At 43.1% G+C, this 23,406-nt stretch overlaps 1 protein-coding gene across 1 annotated transcript in view; it reads left to right on the forward strand.

The window, feature by feature from the left end:
- Nucleotides 1-22,629, forward strand: part of LOC125886244 (calmodulin-binding transcription activator 1-like) — a 55,978-nt gene extending 33,349 nt beyond the window's left edge. Inside the window, exons 7-21 of the mRNA XM_049572283.1 lie at nt 1,719-1,872; nt 3,282-5,188; nt 6,288-6,414; nt 6,922-7,056; nt 11,157-11,305; nt 11,729-11,913; nt 11,999-12,077; nt 12,167-12,434; nt 13,700-14,232; nt 15,849-15,997; nt 16,109-16,352; nt 16,562-16,630; nt 17,291-17,436; nt 17,566-17,637; nt 18,360-22,629. Of these exons, the coding sequence (XP_049428240.1) occupies nt 1,719-1,872; nt 3,282-5,188; nt 6,288-6,414; nt 6,922-7,056; nt 11,157-11,305; nt 11,729-11,913; nt 11,999-12,077; nt 12,167-12,434; nt 13,700-14,232; nt 15,849-15,997; nt 16,109-16,352; nt 16,562-16,630; nt 17,291-17,436; nt 17,566-17,637; nt 18,360-18,435 (4,293 nt within the window). The 3' untranslated portion in view covers nt 18,436-22,629. The remainder of the gene's footprint in view (nt 1-1,718; nt 1,873-3,281; nt 5,189-6,287; nt 6,415-6,921; nt 7,057-11,156; nt 11,306-11,728; nt 11,914-11,998; nt 12,078-12,166; nt 12,435-13,699; nt 14,233-15,848; nt 15,998-16,108; nt 16,353-16,561; nt 16,631-17,290; nt 17,437-17,565; nt 17,638-18,359) is intronic.
- Nucleotides 22,630-23,406: the final 777 nt, after the last annotated feature.

Consider the following 23,406-nt stretch of genomic DNA (forward strand, 5'->3'; position numbering starts at 1 on the left):
TATATATTATCAGTGTTACACAAAGTTTCGTCTGTTAAACTGTCTATTTCCAAAACAGAACACTAAGCCAAAACATAAACCAGCAATAAACATCATCCTCCTCTAAATTAATGAGGCAGACTATAGTAAAAATACTACCACAAAGCTGGGGTCATAATAAAACTAGATGTTGTTTGGCTGAGTGGACACACACACGCTGTTAGACCACTAGAATATGCCCTGAATATGCCAGGCCTATAGGTCTTGTATAATGCTAACATACAGTGCAGAATAATGAAAACATTTCTTTGCCAGAAGTCGACTGTAACTTCCAGAGCACAGTGTGTTATCGAAACCCTGACTCTCGATACTTATAGTGAGCATCAAGGACTCAGGTGCTTTACTCTGTATGTGGTCCTCTCCAAGAAAACACCCTGGAGCTACAAAACAACACACACAACATGCTCACACCAACACACACATGCGCAGGTGTCCCCTGTGTATGAAAGCATGTTGTTTTTCATAGAGATGTTGGACTCACTCTGCTGCTCATGTGAAAGACATCAGAGAGCAGGAGTTACACGCACACGCACATGCACACGCACACATACATACATGTCTCTCCCTCTATTGGCCATGCAAGACATGGTCACCAGGACCTCATCATCTTCAGATGACAGGTTACATGATTAAAAATGCCCGCATACATTTACACCATCTCTCTGTTCATCTCTCTGTTCATTTTAAAAGAAAATATTGAATACCCAAGCAATGTTCATTTAAAATATGGAAATGCATACATATTTATGTATTCTTCGGCAGAATTTCCTGCATAATTTGTCACATGAAATTTACAAGGACATTCCAGCCACCGGCCGTAAATTGAATATGCCCTTACCCGATATATTTTCTTTTTCGGCATGCCCAACTAGTTTGATTCCTGCGGTCTGAAATTATGAAGGGAAATTCTGCTTGCTTTATCTGTAAAGTGCCATTTTCTGCTCTTTGCGCAGATATCAAAACACATCAGTGAATATGATCATAAATCAGTCTGCGAGTGCTGTTGCATTGCACAGTGTGGTGCTGTAGCAGCCCACTGTGCCATCCTCTTTTGGAGAGAAAAGTGTTCCACCTCAGCAGGTCCTCCCCCTCACCTGAGTCTGTCTACTGAATCTTTCATCAAGAGGAGCTTCTCTCCCTCACACTCTCCTCTCTCTCACACACACACACACACACTTACACACAAACCCAGATGCACGTGAATGCACCTGTTGAATCATTCATGGGGTAGAAATTCCATAGGTCTGCTGGTGGCCTACAGTATAGTGAGAACTACTCTGATCCGCTCTCCCTTTTTTTCTCATTCTCTCTCTGGATATATATCACATACACACAAACACACATGTAGACACTTCCGCAGCCTCTGCAGGGTCAGAGAGAGAGAGAGAGAGAGAGAGAGAGTGATGAGTGGGCTTGAGCTGTTAAATCTTTTATGGGCAGGTGAGAGAATCTTATCTGACACGCTATGTCCAACCTCCTCCCTGACCTCCACGTTCTCTCCTGCTTTTCCTTCTCCATTTCTCCTCCCTCTGTAAATACACTCTATCATTTTATTCTCTGCCTCCCATATGCTGGTGGGAACATGACAAAGAATTAATGAATAAAAGGCATGTTTAACTAACACCATGTGCATGCATGTATCTGTGTGTCCGTGTGTGTGTGTATCCTTGTTGCTGTAGAACCCAGACATTGTGCTGGTGCACTACCTGAATGTACCGGCAGTGGACGATAGCGGGAAACCATGCGGTCCCGTCCTCTGCTCCATCAACACAGACAGGAAGGAGTGGGCCAAGTGGAGCAAGGAGGAGCTCATTGGACAACTAAAACCCATGTGTGAGTTGGCCTCACCGTCATTTCACCTCCTTCCTACTCTCATGTTTCAGCCCTCACACTTTTCCTAAACCTGGGGATATGAGTCACCTTCGGTCAATAAAAACACCACCTGTCACGGTGCAGTAAGTCTCAAAATTAATCTGTAGGAAACCAGTGTAGTAAATCTAAAACACAGATAATTTGGTTCACTGGCTTGCTTTTAGGCTTTGTAAACAACTTGGCAGCAGAGCGGGGCACCGGCTGGAGCTGTGCCATCACTTATCAGACGAGACAACAGGTGATTTCAGCAGTTCAGGGGAGATGATATGAAAATTTCTACTTGCGTCGAGGAAAAACAGCCAATCTTGGCAGTGTTAATTTAGCACAAACACCTTATTGAGATATTTGTGTCGGCAAAGATAAATCAGTAAGCCAAAATGCTGCGATACTTCCCAAATGGTGTGTTCAGGCGTGAACAATGGACTTATTTACTTTATTTACAAACCAGGGATGTATTGAAAGTCAACATTGTCTGTTAAAAAAGCTATCTTCTGAAAAGACATTCAGCACAGTCTTTGTACAGATTTAGATTTTTTGTTTTTGATGGTTCAGACAGCTGGCGCCATGCTGCCACCTAGAGGCAGATCCACATTTCACCCAAGAAAGGGAGGGATAGAGGGAAAGAAGACAGAGGTGCCAGAAATATCCAGCATGTATTATTCATAAATGAGCATCAGGGAGTAGATAACTCCAGTACACACACTAACACACATACACACACTCACACACACTTACCTAATCTCACCCCTCTTTTGATCTGGTTTGGAAGGGCAAATAAGGACAGCTGCCCAAAACTAAGTGGCTTGTTGACTTAAGTAGCACCTCACTTCTCACTCTCCCCACTGAATCATATTCCCTCTTGCTCTTCTATCCACCCTAATTTGCTCACACTGAACAGCTCTCTGCTTTTTTTTCCCTTTCCTTGCACTTCTCTCTTAATCACTGACTTGATCCATCTGTGGTCACTTGGGTTTTTATGGCCATTTGGTCTCTGACACTCAAATTGTTTCATTATTTGTTATTTCACACTGAATGTGCATCAGCTAAATCAACAAAATGTAAATCAAGACATTTAATTTAGAAACTAGAAGTGCACTTCGGTGTTAGGATTAAATGTCTTGTAAAATAATCATATTGCACATGTATGTATTCAAAGTTTTTGGACATTTAAGAGTCTTAAGCAGTGTTTTCAGAGTATTCATGATCTTAGTTTTCAGTGTATACTCTGAACACTAGAGGGCGCCATTACACACTGTCGAATGTTTGTGAGGTAATGCTATATTGATATAAGCTCAGCAAATGCAAGGACAGTTAATGAAGATGCATTGTCCTAAAAGCTGCTTCCTTTCTTTGAATGTCTCTTCCGACAGGTGCTGGAAGCAGCCTGCATCAGAAATGTTCCAGTGTCAAGCAGCGCATCATCTCATCCAAGCAGGAGTCAGGGGCAGCATCAGGAGGTGGAGCTGCAGTGGGTACGGGTGTAGCAGCAGGCCAGAGGGCTGAGGAAGCAGATGGCACAGAGGTCCAGAACAGCGATGTGTCAGAGGGCCAGACAGAGCCCAGTCCTGGAGGGGGCAGGAGCAGAGCGGGCGGAGGAGAGAGGAGGAATGGCAGGATAACCAAACCCTCCCTACTCCCACAGAGCAGCATGGAAGTGTCCTCATCTACATCCACCAACCAGGTGGAGGTCCCTGACACCACCCAGAGCTCCCCATTGTCAATCACCAGCGACATGGCCGACAGCCCTGCTCTCGCCATCGGGGCTGGCTTGTCACAGAGCACAGCTGTGTTTATGTCTGAGGTCACCACACTGACTGGGGATTCGGTTTACTCTGCTGGCCACACCCACCTGCTGGCATCCACCCATGAGAGCACCACCGCTGGCATCCTGTTGGCTGTTGCACCTGAAAACCAGAGGTTTGCGTCGTTTCCTGGCGGTGTGGGCTTAGGGGAGGGAGGAGAGTTGGTTCTATCCAGCTCTCTAGACTCCAGTGGAGGAGTCAGCCTTCCCGAGACCACCATGACCTTTGACCCCGATTGCTTCCTCAATAACCCCAAGCAGGGCCAGACGTATGGAGGAGGTGGAGGGAAGGCTGAGGGATGTAACGGTGATGATGGAGGGCTCCACTGCTCCTCCAACGGCTTTGTCTACAACCCAGCCCTTGTCAACAACATCAAGACAGAACCTGCACCCCTTGAGCCGCCGCTGGCCACGCAGAGCAGCTATGTAGGAGAAGGGACAGGCCTCAGCCCCAGCACCACCCTGGAGCAGATGGACTTCAGTGCTGTAATGTCATCAGCCTGTGTCCCGAGTCTGACCCAGCCCGCACACCACCCCTCTCCCAGCCTCTTCCTCCAGGCCTCCCCCCAGACGAGCCAGCCCTCTCAGCTGCAGACCAACGGCACTGAGACAACCCAGGAAACAGGCGAGGCCCAGGCTTACATAGGCCTACCCACGGTGCCAACGGACACTCCGGTCACAAATGGAGACCTGCACACACACCTCCACCAAGCCAGCCCAGAGCAGCAGGGCCTGTGTGGAAGGAATGGACAAGGAGCGGGAGTGGGCTCTTTTCCTCTAACGCCACAGGATACGACCCACGACGAGTCAGGGAGCAGGGGACATCGAGAGGTCGGGGGCTTAGACAAGACGTCTGAGAATGGAGGGGAGTTGCTTCTCAAGCCTGGGGATCCTCACGAGGCCTACACGAGTGTTGACACCGAGCACTACTTGCAACCCACAGATGACAATGGAGGAGGAGAGGAGGGCGGAGGAGGTGGTGGAGGTGGAGGAGGAGGAGGAGGAGGGGGAGGTGGAGGGGGAGGTGGAGGAGGAGGGGAAAATGAGATTCTCTGTAATGGTGTAAGCTTGTCAGGGGCCAGCAGTTCAGTGGTGGCCAGTCCTCAGTCAATAGCTGCTGGTGCAAGCATCGAGGGGGCGCTCTACAGCTCTCCTCTTCCTCAGCAAGGTGGGGGCGTGTCAGCTACAACAGCTGGGGCAGGAGCCATCAGTCTGGAAGGCTTTGAGGCTTCCTTTGGGAGCCAGTTCTCTGATCTCATCAATGATTTCATCTCAGTTGAGGGGTCTGGAGGTGGGGTAGGGGCCGCTGTGACTGGGGTTCTGATGCCCCAGGAGGGGGCTGCAGGAGAGGAGCAGGGCACAGGAGCAGGCCACTTGCAGGGCTCCGACGTGGAACAGGGAGCTCTGGGACTGCTCCAAGAGACTGGGAGGCTGTTTGGTGTGACAGACTACTCCCCAGAGTGGTCTTATCCAGAGGTTAGTAAACCCGACATGATTATCACTCATTATTTATTCATCATTGTTCTACAGCAAAATCAGTCCCTACACCACATGATTGACGGTGGCTTGTACTGACGTTAAATGCTGAAATCACACTCAGCGCAATTTGTACAAAGACCACCGGCCTTGGCTGTGTGGTTATTAAGGATTCAGAATATCTCGGACTCAGCTGATTGGATGTTGATGAAATTTCAATATTACACTGATTACCCTGGGTGGCTTCATTAATTTACCCATGTACCACTTATAATATCTCAGACACCAGTTCTGTCATTGCATTATGATGAAACTTGCGGAAACATCACATCTTATGACCGTCATTTTCAAAAAAAACAATTTGTCGGAAAGAACCTTATTAACTAACCATTTCTCCAGTGCGCGTATATCCAGCTAATATTTTTCTGCAACTTTCTCCCAGGATCATCAGTGTTACATCATGCTGATTATTCCACAGTTTTTAGTTTCCTGAAAAAGCAACACAGTTTCACTCCAAAGGCTCAAAGGGTGATGGCATAATTTTTTAGAATTAACGTAAAACAGGCATTGCAAATCCCCCCCAAAAAATCTCCCAAAAGCTGGTAATTGGCTTTAAAACTGAACATGTTTTGTTGTTGTATACTCACTTCATGACTGAACATTTTTGGGGACAATATGTTGTTTATGTTTTATTTTTAGCTACACTACAGAGAACACATGGCAGTGTTCTTCAGATGGCTCAAACAACTTGGATGTAAGGAGCAGCACAGCCTCTAGGGGCTGCTACCAGGCCTTTTTGTCATTAGCAAAATACTAACCACTTTGTAAATGGGGCAGTATATAATATCTACCAGTTTAGAGTCACATAATAGAAAACAAAAAATGAGGCCACTATGTCTCTGAGGTATGTTTTTGCAGCAGATGGTATCAGGATGTGTGACAGAATCACACAAAGACATTCTCTGTACACACATGCTTGCACAATGACAAACACCCATAAATTATGACAACAGGACATTATGGTATGCGTGCAGCGATGTGTCTTCCTGTCACACAGACTGTGTGATACATGACTGAGGTCTCCGTTTGTGTGCCGCAGGGTGGAGTAAAGGTGCTGATCACAGGTCCCTGGTTGGAGTCGAGCAGTGAGTACAGCTGTCTCTTTGACCACATCAGTGTCCCTGCTGCCCTCATTCAGCCCGGGGTGCTGCGCTGCTACTGCCCAGGTAACACACACACTTTCGCACAACACAAATTCCTTTAACAATTAAACACTTTCCATTCTTTTTAAAATGTTAAAATTACCCCAATTGTCACCCCACTAATCCCCATAAAGAGCAGTTTTTAGCAAGAAAGTTTTTTCTTCAGCATACAAAGAGGAGTCTTACAATGTTGGCTGCGCACGCTTATCGGGATATGCAGTCCCTTTTATACAAAAAAGATAAGAACAATACAAAAAAGAACATTGTGAGGAGGGACTCTGTCTGGCAGGAATGCAATAAACACAGCTCTGCTAGGAAATGTTTTTTTGGACGGTATAGTAAGAGATGCATGAGTCACATCCCGCTACATTAAGTGTGATCAGGGGAAAACTGCAAGGCAAACAGCCTTTTGCAGGCACACATGGGCAAAAGCAATATTAGACACTCACAGAGTATAATGTTTAACATACTGTCCTGTCTGCAGCACACACACGCAGTCTTACTAATTCATTCCCTGATGTGTGTTTCCAGCCCATGACACAGGACTGGTGATGCTGCAGGTAGCTATGGGTGGTGAGGTCATCTCTTCCTCTGTGGTGTTTGAATACAAGGCGCGCGACCTTCCAGCCCTGCCATCTTCTCAGCACGACTGGCTGTCCCTCGACGGTGAGAGCACTTGTTTGTTTTTTGGCCATACAGGGATGCACAGTTACACTCTTATTGTCTTATTATTTACTCAGTAAAGAGCGTAACTGTTTTATTGTGCGCCTGGAGTATTGCGTGTTTGTGAGATTTATATTTAATTTTAAAGTACAGTATGTTTAAGGCCGTGCACTCCTTTTCTTATTCTTTATTTCACTTTTTACTTTACACCTAGCCCTCTGCCATTTTTGATCCGTTCAAGCTTTGAGATAACCTGTTGGTGTGTGTGTGGATGTCATTATGCTGCTCTGCTTGGTTAGATCAGTGGTTCTCAAACTTTTTCTGTCATGCCCCCCTTCAGAAGCTGGCAAATTCATTCCTCCCATGCCCTCCACCCCACCTCACCCCAATTTTTTTCATCAGTAATTAAGAATAATTGGGGTAGCATCTAACAGACATGAATCCCCTGGTCATCCATATGCCACTGAGTTCGAGAACCACTGGTTTAGAAGCATCCATGGCTGTCTCTGTCCACAGCAACTGATGTACTGACCAGTATGGTGTGATATTTGGCTTACTGGTGTTCTTCTGTGCCCTGGGATGCAGCTGTGTTTTCTGTTCTCACCCTTGGCCTGCATGCAGATACACTCAAAAAGGAATCAAAGCTCCTAAACAGTTTTGACACCTGTTCTGTGAAACCATGTGAGTGTACTGCAGCTTTCATCTTTAGGCTTTGATTTGTTGGAGTTGTTGAGGTCAAAATCATATAGAGTCCATTGTGAGTGTCTGGAAAGAAATCTGAATGATTTTGTTGGAGCTGCAGATGTGTTTCCAGTGAGATTTCATGATACTGCATTAAATGAAAACGTGCTGTGAGATGTTAGAGGACAATTAAATGTTCTTTGAGTCAGCTCTGGGGGATTGGTTCCGTATATCTGCACAGCACCCGGGGGGTGTTAGCTTCTGTGTGCAAATATATCTCCTGATGCAATTGCGGCTTGGAAACACACGGGTCTCCTCGGCTGAGGCATGTCCTGGGTTACTCTGTGTTCGCCCCCGTCTCTGCGTTGCGCAATGCGGCAATGCGGCTCTACAGTCACAGCAGGCTGGCTGTTTGCTGGAGTGAAGGGCAAGGACATCATGGCACAATCGCGGTCCACTTGACAGTCAAAATGTTGGGCACCACCGGCAGTGCGCTCGTGCAGCCTCACAGACGCTATATATAGGCTGTGCCTTTGACTTTCAGAGATGAAACCGAGAGCTGGATGAGCGCTCCGGTTATTTTTCGCTCAAGTCCTTTGTTTGGCCTCAAATGTAACATCAAAGCCTCGCAGCCTGGGAGAGAAATAGACAGGGATAGATCATTTTAAGCAAACATGCGTCAGCCCACGACTTTGTCACATGTCATTGCTCCAATTTAGTTTGTGTGCTGTCTATTGTTGTGCCGATGACGACCGAGCCTCCTGCAGCTCAGAGTCTGGCGGGCGGATTTGAAGCGTGTCTGCTCTCAGACACAACGTGGAGACTGCTCTCTCTCTCTCTCTCTCTCTCTCTCTCTCTCTGCACTTAGTTGTGTTTTGCTCGATCGGAGTAGCAATGTGTGAGTCGCACACTTCAAACTAACGGGGTTGAACAGAAGCGGGAACAAAGAGAGCGGCACATAGAGAGACGCGCTGTGTGGGTTCGTAGCTCATTTGATTTTAAACTGATGCTAACTTCAAAGCGCGCCCTTTTATCGGCGGCCAGGTCTGTGTTGTGTGTAGCTAGGTTAAGTTTTTTTGTCATGCTGCTATAAATGGACGTAAATGTGCCTGCTGTCTAAATTTCGACTTCAGTGATTTAAAGCTTTAAACTACTTTTGCATTTGTGGTTTCAGTCAGAATGTATGTTGTACATGTGGTGCTTAGGCTCTGTCGGGCTCAGACAAAGGGACGCAGGAAAAGCCACAAGTCCTCATGTTTGTTTGCACGCTAATAAAAGACAGAGAGCCTGCTTGTGTTGTGTTGCAGAGCTGATGATATGAACATGTTGACCTGTTCACTTTCAGCACCACCAGGAGTGGACAGCTCCACTCAACTCTAGAACAACAAATGAAGGGAGGCTAATGGGGCTCGTGTCGGGGCCCAGATAATAACAGGCCTGAGACACAGACGTGGACATGTTGTTGACCAGCTAAAGCTTGAATTGGATACATACAGTAGATACCGTGTTGTAGGTGTTCATTTTTACTGCTAAAAGTTTGTTTTTATCTGAATAATTTTCCAATTAATTTCAACTAATCAAATCATGTTATGTTGAACATGTGGTGAACTATTGGTGTACATGTAACAAAAAATATATATGTAAAAAGGTGCTCACTAGAAATTCTGTGCAAACAAACTGGGATTTAGTTATAAAGGCACTAGCTTCAGGTTAGCCAAATGTAAACTGATTTTACAGAACTTCTTAAACAACTTTCATCATAGTTTTAGTCAAGATTAAGAATTTGAAAACTGATTTGATTTAATTTAAATGAAGTGCAATACTACAACTTATTCTATCTTTACTAACACAAGTTTGTCTCACTGGTCTCTTCCTAAAAAATGGTTTGCAATGTAGTCATGTGTTATCAGAGTCTAGTGATGTCATGGTGAGAGCCTCATTTATTGAAGATGAATCCAAGATAGCAAAGCATTATGGGGGAAATATCTTTCAGCAGAACAGAAAAAGTTTCAGAGCTGATCAGTAAATCCACAGGTACCAGGTACAACTTTCGGTTATCATCAAACAAACTTTTGTAAAAAAGAAAAAAAAAAAAAAAAAAAAAATTGCAGGAACACACATGATCTGTAATCCTTTAGAGAAGCTGGGGTGTGTCACCAGAATACTTTATAATAAAAATTAATTTACTTAATTAATACACTCAAAAACAATTCATAAAATAATGTGTTGGATTAGCATTTAAATTATGTGGTTAAAATATTTGTAAGGATATAATTGCATGCTATTGACATGATAAATAAATGAATCCGTTTTTTAATTAAATCTTAAAATTACTTTGAAGGAGGAATATCTAATGTCGCCAGTGGGCTTTCTTATATCCCTCATAACATGAGCCTCACAGCATCTGGACTCAAGTAGTATGAATGGCAGGTAGATGAGTGAATTGCAAAATTAAAAATGACAGAAAGACTCAGTAAATAAAAGAAACTGAAAGCCTGTGTGAAAGTCATTTTACAAACATTTAAAATTCAATAATTCACTTGTCACTTATGGAGGTAATTAAATAACCATTTCATCCCTGTTTAATTGCTTAATTTTAATGAATATTTGTCAGCTTTCTAATGATATTTTAATGTATCAGTTAATTAAGTTATTAAAATTAACCACAGAAAACATCCTCATAGCTGTCTTCTCAATCATCCTTTTCTCCTTTAAGCAGCATGTCTGGAAGCATTACATGTTTTTATGTGACCAGAAATCTACTTTACTTTTCCTTTTTTAGAAGATGTGTTTTTATGCATCATTTGTATGTGTGTTTGCAGTTATGATGGGTAAAGAAAGCTGCTTTTAGCTGTGTTTGGCAGCTAGAATAGTGGAGTGTTTTGCTTTGTGAAGAAAAAAAAAAAGCTGCAGCTCCAGTTTCCTCCTCTGATTGGCAGGGTAGAAAGGGAGGAGCCTGAGCCCTGTGTCACTCTCATGGCTCCACCCTTTCGGCTCAGATTGTGTGCTGCAGACAGAAAGAAAGAAAAATAGGAGTGAAACGAGAGGAGAGAAAAATAGAGAGACTGAGTGAGAGAGCAGCAGGTGGGATGACATAATGTGCACTGCAGCAAAACTGCAGCAGCACTGAAACAAAGGGTCACACTCACACACAGACATACAAAAACCTACATTTGTGCACTCTTTCACATACAAACACATACACACACAGTGTTCCTGATTCCCAAGTTCCCAGTGTTGGTAAGGGGATTTATTGGATTTCAGTCCTGACTTATTCTGCAGTATTGAGCCCCCCAAAGAAGAGCTTCTCTCTTTAAGCCTCCCTAAGTAGGATTTACTAAAACATCATATTGATTTGATTAAATGCAACAAACAAGTAGCCAATGCTCACAGCTCTTTGTGTCCCACCTTCATTCTTGTAGATACCCAGTTCAGGATGTCCATCCTGGAGCGTCTGGAGCAGATGGAACAGAGGATGGCTGAGATAACCAATCAGAACCCCAGCTCAGAAACCATGGCAACCAAGGGTGGAGGGGTGGAGGGAGGAGGAGCCACTGATCAGCAGTCTCAAGTAAGGCAGAAAAGACATGATTTAGCTTGGGTGATATTTTCCTTTGTAGCAATATAATCTAAAACAGTATCAAGTGAGCAGTACAGCTAAACGTGAGACAAAGCAAGTTTGCAAGTTGTTAAAACTGTGTTTGAGTCACTGAGGTTAAAGCTAAAAACTGCATGATCAGGCCTTTTCTACAATACTGATCACGTATATAGTAAGCTTCACAAAGCTGGCATATGTCGCAGGGATGGATTTCATTTTCTTGCAAAGGTGCTGCTTTTATTAGCTCACTGCAATTTGTTGAACACAAGACTCTTTCTTGGTAGAACCGACCTTAGTGACACCTTAAAAACATTTATAGGAGCCAGCAAAATGCTGTAGATGAAAGTGCTGGGAACTCTAAGAGTCATTGTGCCCTTTATTTCTCCAATCTCCAAGATTTCTACCGATCAGGGTTCGTTTGAGGGTCGTGTTGTGGTGGTGTGTGAGAAGATGATGTCTCAGCCGTGTTGGGCTTCATCTAATCAGCTTGTCCACAGTAAAAACTCCAGAGGAATGACCTTACTGCATCTGGCTGCAGCTCAGGGCTATGCAGGGCTCATTCAGACACTCATTCGCTGGCGGTGAGTAACACACACAAACATGACATACCGCTGTTAACGCACAGACTGTGTCAGTAAATCTCACTTTTGTTGTCTTGCTCTGAAGCACAAAGCATGCTGACAGCATTGACCTCGAGCTCGAAGTGGATCCTCTCAACGTAGACCACTTCTCCTGTACTCCACTGGTGAGTGATCAATAACTGTGAAATGTGTTTTGAGTGCGTCTCTCTCTCTGTGCCTGTGTGTGATCTGTGTTTTTCCTTGACCTCCTCAGATGTGGGCCTGTGCTCTCGGCCACACTGAGGCAGCATTGGTGCTTTACCAGTGGGACCCAAGAGCTCTGGCTATTCCTGATTCACTGGGACGCTTGCCGCTCAACATAGCCCGATCTCGGGGCCACACTCGATTGGCTGAGCTCTTGGAGCAGCTGCAACAGACTCCTCAAGCTCAGGGACAGCCCGCTGACACTTGGATGGACAGGTGGAGAGGCGAGTCACAGACCAGCGGAATAAGCAACAGCCCTACCCCAAACCCTAACCCAGGTGGGACAGGGTGCTATTTTGTGGTTTATCGCCACTAGGGGAAATTTGGGTCATTTTAAATAATCAATTCACCCAAAACACACAAAAAATCCTACTTAGTCCTGGTGGTTAGTAACCAGGCTGGTTTCAGTTGTATTTGCAGAGGTTTGAGTTCACCCCAAAATCAAAGATACATATTTTTTCATTTACCTGGATTTTTGCTTATCAGTCTAGATTATTTTGGTGAGTTGCTGAGTGTTTGAGATGTCTACTGTAGAGACGTCTGCCTTCTCTCCAATATAATAGAACTGCACAGCAGGAAGTGTGCATCTCCTCATGGGCCAGAGGCTTGTGCTCATGACAATGCAACACATAAACATTAATGGCATCCTCTGAGGCTGAGCTGCAACATTAGCTAGCTTAGTGGTGCTAGGTGAACTAGCTGTAGATGCTTCCTTCTGCGCAGTGATACACTGGCAGATCTAGATTGGTAGAAAGGAAATAGTTCCTACATGAAACTGCTCACAGCAAGCTCTGTGGATTTTCTTGAATAACCATGTCATGATTTTTGGAAAGAAACATTGCTGTTGAGTGTTTCAAGTGTATTTTTTTGGCTCTTTGAGCACCACAAGCTGAGTGCCATCTAGTTCCATCATATTGGAGAGAAGGTAGGCATCTCTGCAGTCAATATCTCCAACACTCTGCAACTCACACCAAAACAATCTAGACTGATAAATAGCACTACAGGTAAAAGAAAAACTATGTATTTTTGATTTTTGGGTGAACTGTCCCTATAAAATATCAGTCTCTTGAACGAGGTATGTAGCGAGTTAGCCTAGCTTAGCGCAAAGACTGGAAACAGGTAGCCAGAGTCTGTCTAAAGGTAACAAAATCTGCCAACAAGCACCTCTAAAGCTCACTAATTAATACAACGTATCATGTTTAAACTGAAGTGTTACAACATCAATTCTTCTACTAAGCTAACTGACTGCTGAATATAGCTACATATGGACTGACAGATATGAGAGTAGCATCAATCTTCTCATCTAACTCTGGGCAAGAAAGCAAATAAGTGTGCTTCTCAAAATGTCAAACTTTTCATTTGAAAATTAAATTCGAAAAACTGAACAGCAATGTGTTTTTCCAGTTCCTCTGGATAATCAGTACACCCTCCTGTGGACAGTAGAGTAAATGGGGGAGTATATGGTTTTGTGGGGGAAACTGATCCAGGTAGAAATCATCTAGAAATGCTGACCTCTTATTTTCCACCATCTTTGTTCCCCCAGAGCTGAGGAGAACCAGGACAGAGAGCCAGCCAGAAAACCAGAACCCAAGCTGGAGCCAAACAGGACACAGAGCCCAACAGGGAACCCAGGGAGAACAGGGAGGGCCACCCCCAGCCAAGAGACTCAAACCCAACCCAGACACCCAGCAACAGCTAGCTAACTCAACCCCTGGCAACAACACCCTCACCTCCCTCCTCAACTCGTCTCCCAGTCCTAACCCTCAACGCTCTCTCCTCCCCAACACCCTACAAACTCAACCCTCCAACCTCAGCTGTCAGAGCGCACCTCCTGCCAGCTCCAGCCCCAACCGGCCTCAGCTCCCCAGTGCTCCATTCTCCCACCTGCAGGCCAGGATAGGGGGGTCTGGAGGGGGCACCAGGTGGAGTCTGAGACAGAGTCTGGGGCAGCGTAGCCTAGCCAGGAGGATTCTAGGAAAAGAACGACTGGCCATTCACCTGCGCCAAAGAGTGCTGTCTGACAGGGGAGAGGAGACAGAGCTGCTGACCTATCAGGATAACACAGAGGACTTGCAGGTAGGGGGAGCAGATTGTGAGGGGCAGTTTTGATCCTGTTCCTTAACCAGAACTGAACTTTTTGTACTGTATGTGATGGACAATGTATACAGCTTGCTTTGCATGTGTGCCATGTTTGTGATAAATTACATGAAACAATACATTAAAAAATCTGTGAAAACAACTCTCCCCAAACTTTGACCCTCAGTGTGAATAAGAAAAAAAACTCCCATGAAACCACATTAGGTTAAAAAAAATACAAAACCTCAACAAGGGCCCAAGAGGGGTTGGATTAAATGTTGACAACAAACTTAAACATAAACAGGATAAACAAAAAGTGAAGATATGGGTTTTACATGATACCTATTACACTCATCATACAAGGGGCACCTGGTGCAGGCGTATCAGTGCTATCTTCACCACTCAGTTACTCCCACACAAGCAGACACACTAATACAAATGATCAAGTGTACTTAAATGAAAGGGAAAAAGGGCACACAGACTGAATTCTCACTGGCAAGAACAAGAAGCCAGTACTAACTGGTTACACCTTACATTAAAAGAATAGATTTAGTCTTGGCCAAATGATGGTAAAGACAAAAATATCTTTAGTTTGTATTAAGCCATTTGTAGTGCCTGTATATCTAAAGACAACTAGAAATCAATTTAAAAGAAATTGCAGTAATAAAAGCTTTTTTTCCACCACTAATACTATAAGCCACCAGTGGAAGACATGTGGCTGTATTCTGTATGATGCGATGAAATCCGATTAAAAAACTTCCAAACTATTAAAAGTACCCCAATTTCACATCCATCATGACAAGGAGGCCCATAAAAAGAGGGTAGAGGATGTAGTACATTATTCAAGGGGTGAAAACCAGAGGGGTGTGTGGAACATTTTGGGCAAAATGAGTTGCATACATCAAATGAAAGCTCTTTATGAGCTCTTTCTCCAGCCCAATTGGTTCTTGTGAATTCTAAATCAATCCAGAATTATTTATCAAAACCAACAAACTTAACACTAAACACACTAAACTAACTTCCTGTTTTAGGCGAATTTTAGGCGAATAGGAAGTAACTCACTTCGAAATATTTTTTCCAATGAATGTCAAAATAATGTTCATTAAGTATATTGTCATCCACATGTTTATGAGGTTTTAATATTAAAGTTTAAATAAAGTTTGGACAAAGTAAAGTCTTTTTTTGTTTTCACTGTCCTGTGAAGTTGGTCAGATGTTACTTCGCCCCTCTGGTTCCCACCTCTTGTGATTAAACCTCGTTGGTTTGGTTGAGACTCTGGCCAAACAGTCATATGTATCGTATGAGCAAAACACATTTAATGTAGCATACATGCAGTGCATACAGGGTAAACAGCAGAGCAGAAACTTTCACAAGTAAAGTGATAATAATGCAGACTTAGGTTTTGTGCGGGAAAGTAAGAGAAACATTTGTTTTTCTGCTTGCCCACCTATAAGCATAAAAGCAGTAATTCCCATAAACAATTAAGTACACAGAGTTGAGTGTTATCTGTATAGGCATGAGAATAAATGCCAATCTTTAAGTTTTTTTTTTTTTCAATTTCAGGGGCAGCAGGTGTTAGACATATGTAAGTAACGCCTGCTCTGCATGTCTTGCAGATGGACATTACGATGCTAGCTGATCACATCATGGAGGCCTCAACTGGTAGGCTTAAGCAGGAGGCTATGGAGACTGAAACAGACTCTGGGAAGGTGGGGATCAGCAGTGATGTCAGGTTACTGTCTGGTTACCTCGGTGAGGTGGAGAGGTGAGTCGAGGAATTCCTGATTTCACCACATTTACTTTACCTCACTCATCAAAGGGCGTTCAAGTTTTTTTTTACTCTAAAACTTTTGCTTTGCTCTCTGCTTTTCTCCAGGTTTCTAAACTCCAAGTCCCAGACTCTTAGCCCCAAACCAAACTCTCTCTCAGGGCCTGAGGATCAGCAGAGTCCTCAGGCTAAGCAAGTCCAACCCTCCCCCTTTGACTGGACCTCCTTCCTCTGTGCAGCTATGAAAGAGGAGAGGTTGAAAACTGACTCCTGTCTAGCCATGACTGAGGCAGAGCAGGGGGAGTTGTATGAGACCATCAGGCATGCTCTGCACTCCCTCAGAAAACACAAGGTACACATGACCTTCACTGCTTTAAAAAAAATACAGAGTATGCCCCCAGAGATGGTAAAATAATCTGACGCATTTTAGCATTTGTTCAAATTATCTTCCTCTCTATGTCTATCTCTCATGACTCACAATCATTTGAAAAAGCTTAAGATGACCATGAACTATTTCATATAAATCAGTTTTATACAAACTCTTAATGTCACTCTCCTCAGGGTCCCATTCAGGAACAACGCAAAGAGATTGCAGCAGTGATTCAACGCTGCTATAAGAGATACAAGCAGGTAAGAGTTAACAGCACAGCACTTGCTTTTACATCAAGCTGACCCGCTGTTAAGTGCTGAATTACATATCCAGAGAAATAGCATTAACAGATGTGTTCGCTCAGTACATTTGGGCTGACACGATGACATGAAGCATTTTGATTCTCTCTGATTCGTGCTAATCTGCTATTTTACACATTAGCACTTAATTTTCAGTCAACTAAAAACAGAAATGTGGCTTGTCCACATCCTGTGCTACAGTTCTTTCGTTAGATGGTATTAACTTTATCTTTCTAATAGCTCTGATGTACTTATCTATAATGAAACCATGCAGCTTAGTCAAGTCATTGTGTGCCTCCATATTAAAGTTTAAAGCATCACAAGTCCTTAAACATGAGTCATGAATTGTGTTTATTTTAGGCTTTATTCACAGTCAAGTCAGTTTTATAAGACATATTATTTTTGCTTCAGACAGCTTGATGTGATTCATTATGGATATTTAACAAAATTATTAAGCACACAAGCTCTTAAACTGTGATCAGTCGTGATTTGAGACTACAGATGGAAACATTTATGACCACAAAATGATTACAAAAATGTATTCAGGATTCAGCAATACAAAAGTACAGATCTTGTGATGTGTAGGTTTATAACGCGCTGCTGCTGTCTCCTCTCTCTCAGTATGCACTTTATAAGAGGATGACCCTGGCAGCCATCCTGATCCAGAGTCGTTTCCGCAGTTTCCATGAGCAGAGGAAGTTCCAACAGAGTCGTAGAGCAGCGGTCCTCATCCAGCAATACTACCGCTCCTATAGACACTCCCTTGGGTACTTCACTCTCTCTTACATACACACACACACACACACACACACACACACACATATATACACAGGTTACAACCAAAGGTTATAATTATCTAAAAGACTTCTTCTTACTCCCCATGTCTCTGCCTACAGCAGCCTCCTCACAAAAAAACAGAGCCAGGCTGCTCGCAAGATCCTGAGATTCCTGCTCCGATGCCGCCACAGGTGAGGCATAGAACTCCCCACACACCCTCCAAACATCACTGCACACACACAGCTGCACACATTACCCACACACACTTACACCCCACTGCCGCACATGCGGTCTCTACGTTGGTGCTAATAGTTGATGTTGTTTTACTGTTCCTGTGAAGCCCCTTGATGGACCATAGGCCTCTGAAACGGGTGAGTCTCCTCTCTCTCTTCTCTCTTTCCCTCTCTCCCGGTGGCTGATGCCTGTTTGCATGTCAGCGGAGGGAGGGGGAGAGGAGATCCTGGATTATCATCCTTCCCTCTCGCTCTCTCTCTTCTTCCTTCTCTATCTCCCTGTTTCTCTCTTACTCTCTCTCTCTGTCCCTCTCAAAGGACTGCTGAATGATGCCGGTACCTCTGCATGATTGACAGATAGATAGAGGAGCAATTCTTGCATATGGTCTTCATGGGGGCATGTTCTGACTGACATCACTAGGGGACTTTAAGTGTCTTGCTTGGCCTGCCAGTCTCTTTTTTTGTGCCTTGATGGGTGGGTAGGAGTACTGGATAGACAGTGTGTGTTTGTGTGCTGAGCGGGAGTTGCAGGGGGTTTGCTGAATAACTTTTCTATAACTTTTCTTGTTGCTCTGGCCTTTGGATATAAAACTGAAAAGAAAAAACACACATGCACGCACACACACACACACAAATGTATCTCTGAGTGTGTCTCTTATGTGTGTTTGTTTTTTCTCCAGGGCCAGAGAGCAGAGAAAGGCCAGGGGTCCTGAGAGCCCTCCGCCAGGCCCCACACACACCCCCCTCAGCCTGTGAGCAATCTATAAACCCTCCCTGCCTTCCATCTTCTCCTTTTTCCTTTCTTCCATCCTCCCAAAAGCTCCTTCCCTTTTCCATTACCCAGCCCTCTCCTCCTTCCCTTTCCACTCCTCTCCTCCCTCCCTCCTTCTCTCTCACCCTCTCTCCCCTCTTCTCTCAAGAGGGGAAAAAAAAACTCTTCCCAGACAGACTGAGGACAGGATAGGTGTCCATCATGGCAGCTCAGACAGACAGACTGCTGGGTAGAGCCCAGGGACCTGGCTCTGCCCACAGCACTGATCCTCCTCCACAGTTTCACTGGGAGGCCATCACATTAACCTCATGGCATTCTTTGCACTCTTCATGGGTATGTTTCTTTGCAAGAGCAAGTCGGCGAGTCAGACGAGAAAACGCGAGGAGGAAGCGCCCGGCGATGACATCCGGCAGCGTCAGGACGTGCTGCGGCGACGGTGAACGGCTGGCTCAAGATAAAAGCTACTTTGACATGCAGAAGATATACAAAACCTTTTTGCGTTTTGTATCCAAACAGTAATCCATGAAAGAATAAGAAAACATAAACCAAAAAACTCACTTCTATGTTGCATTTGCATGCAAGGTTTTTTCGCTTATTCCTCCTCTCCATCATCCCGAAGAGCTATAGTGGCAAATCATTCTGCTGATTCAGTATCTCACAATATCACCAACCACTCTGACTCACAGGCTTAATAAACCTATTAATCAGTCACCCGATCAAAAGGGGAGGAACTGCACTTGAATGTAAGAGGGGCATTGTTAGCTAAGGGTTGGGGTCTGAATTAACGATGTCTTAATTTGTTACATGGACTTTGTATGGAGTCGTTCTCAGAGGCAGCACTTTGCTCGCCTGACGTGGTGTGTCCGTGTTTGTTCAATTCAATGCATGTGTTTGAGCTACGAGCTCCTGCATGCTTGCCAAACTGCTTTAGTGTTGTTTCTTTTGTATTTCTATGTGTAGTTGTGTCTCACTTACGTCCTCATCAACTTATCCTTGCCCTGTGTAATGTGAACTGTGTAAGGACAAATGACTTATTTTGGGTGCTTTTTTAAAAAAAAAACTTTATTTATTTAAGGGTCTAATTATTTATTTAATTGGCTCAAGAGTGGTTCAGCTTGAGACTGGTTTTCCCCCCTTGTGTGGTAAAATATGACATGTTCCAATGGTTAAATGTCTCTGTTAGTTTGTTCTTTGCGTGAACCTCTAAATCCTAACTGTGGTTTTGAGGAGAGAGTCACATACCATTGCCTTGACTTCTTCTTGACTCTGAGAGGTCTCTATGCTTGCTCTGTACAGGACATGGGTCCTATACCTGCCCCTATACAGGGCATTGGTCCCCATATTAGCCCATACGGGCGATCAAATCCATATTTTGGACTATTGCATATTCCTGTATATAAACTGACGAGGTAAGGGGATACGAGGACCCTGAAACTTTTTCATAAGAGGACTGTATTTAAGATTATAAATTATTTTACTCCCATAATGAGAACTTAAGACAGAGACCTGGGTACACAGGATGGCTGTATTGCTTGTAAATAATGTAGATATTACAAACGGAGTAATGTGCATGAGATTTAAGACAAAGAAACGGCAAAAAGAACATTTTAGTGGCTATGGACTGTGAGAGGATTTTAACTGCTTCACTTTAAGAGTATCCAGTATAAGTGTTACTGAAAAGAACATTTTGTTAAAGCATGCAACTGAAAACTCTAATGTTAGAATTATAAGTGGGAAAAACAAAGTTAGCTGAAACAATGATCTTTCAGAACAAAACATTTACACTTTGTGCTTTTGTTTCTTGGCTAGCAAAAATTAAACCCTTTTTGCCAGTAGTGCCAATTATTATGAATGCTATTTTGCCTAACAATATGTTACGTTGGGGAAACCAACACCCAAAAGATATCAGTAAGATCCACAGAGGCAACATACACACATACACACACACACACACACACACAGACAATGAACAGTAGAAGAGATCTAGTAGTAGCTCAACCATAGACAAGTTCTGAGGTTTGTTAAATGTAGATGATGATGATGATGATGATGCAAAATGATACTAATGGTGATGAAGATGGTCGTTTTAATATGAATGCAATGAATGATGATCCAAAATGGGAAGAGGGCGCTACATTCTTTACAATGTGGTTGTGCTTCAGCAACATACTAGCTTTTATTATTGAGACCATTAATCACACCTACAGCGGATCCAGCCTGGCCTCCAGTCAAAGCTTTCCATCTTCAAACAGAATGTCTCCCCCCCCTCCCCCTGCTTTTTACATATCATTTAATTATTTTCTTCTTCTCTCCTCATTGTCACTGCCATTAATGTACGACGTGTACTTAAGACTTCTGGAAAGCTCTGTTTAGAAAGTGCCTGCTCAATAACAGAAAAGTGCAAGCTAATATCAGGAAATATCTATTGTATGTCCTCCAAAAAGTTGCCAGTTACCTGTTTATTTTCCTAAATTGTGTGTTTTGAAAAAAAAAAATGACAGTGTTAAACTTGATCCGAGTCAAAGTTAGAAGCTCTAATTTGTCAGTGGTATGAATGAATGCTCATGGCCTGATTGATGCTACGTGTTGCTTTACGAGACAAACCAGTAATTACAGTATCACTTTACGCCCCACTTGTGTGTCAGTTTTGCAGTATTAGAACAAGAGAACTACAGACGTCAGCCTGTGTGTGTGAAAGGCACTGTCACAAGTCTATTCACCATCTCAGTGTCGCTGTTGGGAGGAAGTTCTCTTCCAGGGAATTGCTTTGTCTGTCTTTCCTTAAAAAAACAAGCAACATTTAAAACGAAAGCATAACCCAACAGTTATACAGAGGACGAAATAGCTGTCACTTTCTTTCTTTGTCTTTCACTCTGTCACACAGATGTGCACACACACGTAAACACATACATACGCAGTCATACACAAATGTACACAATCAGACACATAAAAAATGACACACTCTTTCTCTCTGTGCTTATGTCTTTGGGAACAATTAAATCTCTCCCTTAGATTTTACTCAGGGTTGAAGAACAGGGAGATGGTATGTAGAGTGTGATGACCGCCGACACAGAGTTGTACCAAGACTGTGTACATTTGTGTACGCATATGTATGTGTACATATTTGTGTATGTGAGGGATACTCCAGTTGTCTACAAATTTTCAGATCACGTTCTTGATTGACGCGCTCCTTCTGATAGTCTCATTTTGTGAGGCAGCAAAATGTGATGTTTGCTTCATCCGAGCTGTGTTTGCATCGCTTTTTCTACAAGAAAAAAAACCTCCAAATCCTGTATTTTATAGGATTTTGTTTGAATATAAACTAAATTGAAAGCAAGTAAATAAGGGATATTTCTATTTACATACTTGTCTTAAACGCACAAGATTCTTGATACAGATAATTCTTAAATAAAAATAGGTAACGGCCACGTATCACCTTTCTTAATTTAAAAAAAAAAAGATTAATATTAAAAGAGTTACAATTGGACGATCTCTATTATGTGTGCTTCACGTTTTCTGAATTTTCATCACGCTGAGAGACAGCCATGGTTAGGACGGTGCTGTCAGGAGCATTCATGCTGCAGTATCACTTGAACCTCCTCTTAAACTGCCCCTCCTCTCACATCAGCACAACTCAAGTCACAAAGAACACCGCTTTGGACTCCTTTATATATGATATGCACACAGAGACAGATATACACACACACTCCCAACATCCAAACGCTTGCACTTGTCAACGCACACAAATCTAGAAACACAGATTGCAGATGATCCATCAATATGTTCATGTTTTTGGAGAGGATGGTGACTGTAAAAAGAGTATATAGAGTAGAAAAAGTTAAAAAAAAAAAAAAAAACTAAATAAAGACATATTGCCATAGTAGACAGCTGGTAGACATGCGCAGAGACAGCCTCTGTTCTTATAAGTCCGCCTAGAAATGAATGGTATAACCTTTCAGGCCTTGTTTTGAGAGGGCGTGGCCAAACACCACATTGCATGCTAGAATGGTAGACCCTTATAGATAATCTATGGCTAGACCTCTCCTTGCCTTCCTCTTCTTTCACCCTGTCTTCCCTCTCTCTCTCTTTCTCTCTCATTCCTGCTGTATTCCCACCTTGCCTGCCGTTGTGTTCTCCATGCCTATCTCAGTCTTTCATTCCTCTTTTCTTTTTTTGTAGCCTAGTTTTTACTTTGTTTTACAAACGTGCATGCACAAGCATCACTAAATTGTTGATGTTTTTAAAAAGAATATTTTGTTGCTGAGGCCATGCAAAGTGTTTTGAATATTGCCCTTATATGTGGAAAATGTCTTCTGAATGCTTTACATAATTTCTGCTGTAAAATGAAATCAGAATAAAAAGAAAATTTGCACTTTAACTTATTTTCTTTGCCTGATATTTATTTTTCCTGTGGTGCTTAAAGAGAAAATTGTAATTTGTGCTTTTTCTTATTTCATATTCTAAACATAAAACCGGGTCTATTGTTTTTTTTATCCTCCCTGAATCCACTCTGATATTTTGAAACATGTTCTTCCATTTCTATATATGTCAACCTTTCATTTATCATTTTCTCCATTAATTTACAGACAGAGGATGTTAAAGCAATTAGTCAATAATCCTTGGATCAGTGCATTTTCCTGTTTTTTGGGGGGGACAGTGTCTTTTCAGTTTTTTGGAAAATCTACCTTCTCCATTCCTTATTTATATAGTGATAATAATATGTCTTTAGATGTCTCACTAAGTTGATTTGTCATAACATAAAAACAAATTGTTCTTTGCAGGGTGGAGACATCTTCAATCTACCTGGTGATTTCAAACAGTAAAACACTGAATAAAGCAGTTTTACATAAAAAAAAAAAAAAAATCTGTGTTTTACAGACACTGTTTGGTTCAACACGAAAGGGGCTGCTAACTTGAGTGGCTGATGCAAAAATGCAATCAAGGGCCATGTTTAG

The sequence above is a fragment of the Epinephelus fuscoguttatus genome, linkage group LG1 (assembly GCF_011397635.1).
Source record: "Epinephelus fuscoguttatus linkage group LG1, E.fuscoguttatus.final_Chr_v1".
Classification (NCBI taxonomy): domain Eukaryota; kingdom Metazoa; phylum Chordata; class Actinopteri; order Perciformes; family Serranidae; genus Epinephelus; species Epinephelus fuscoguttatus.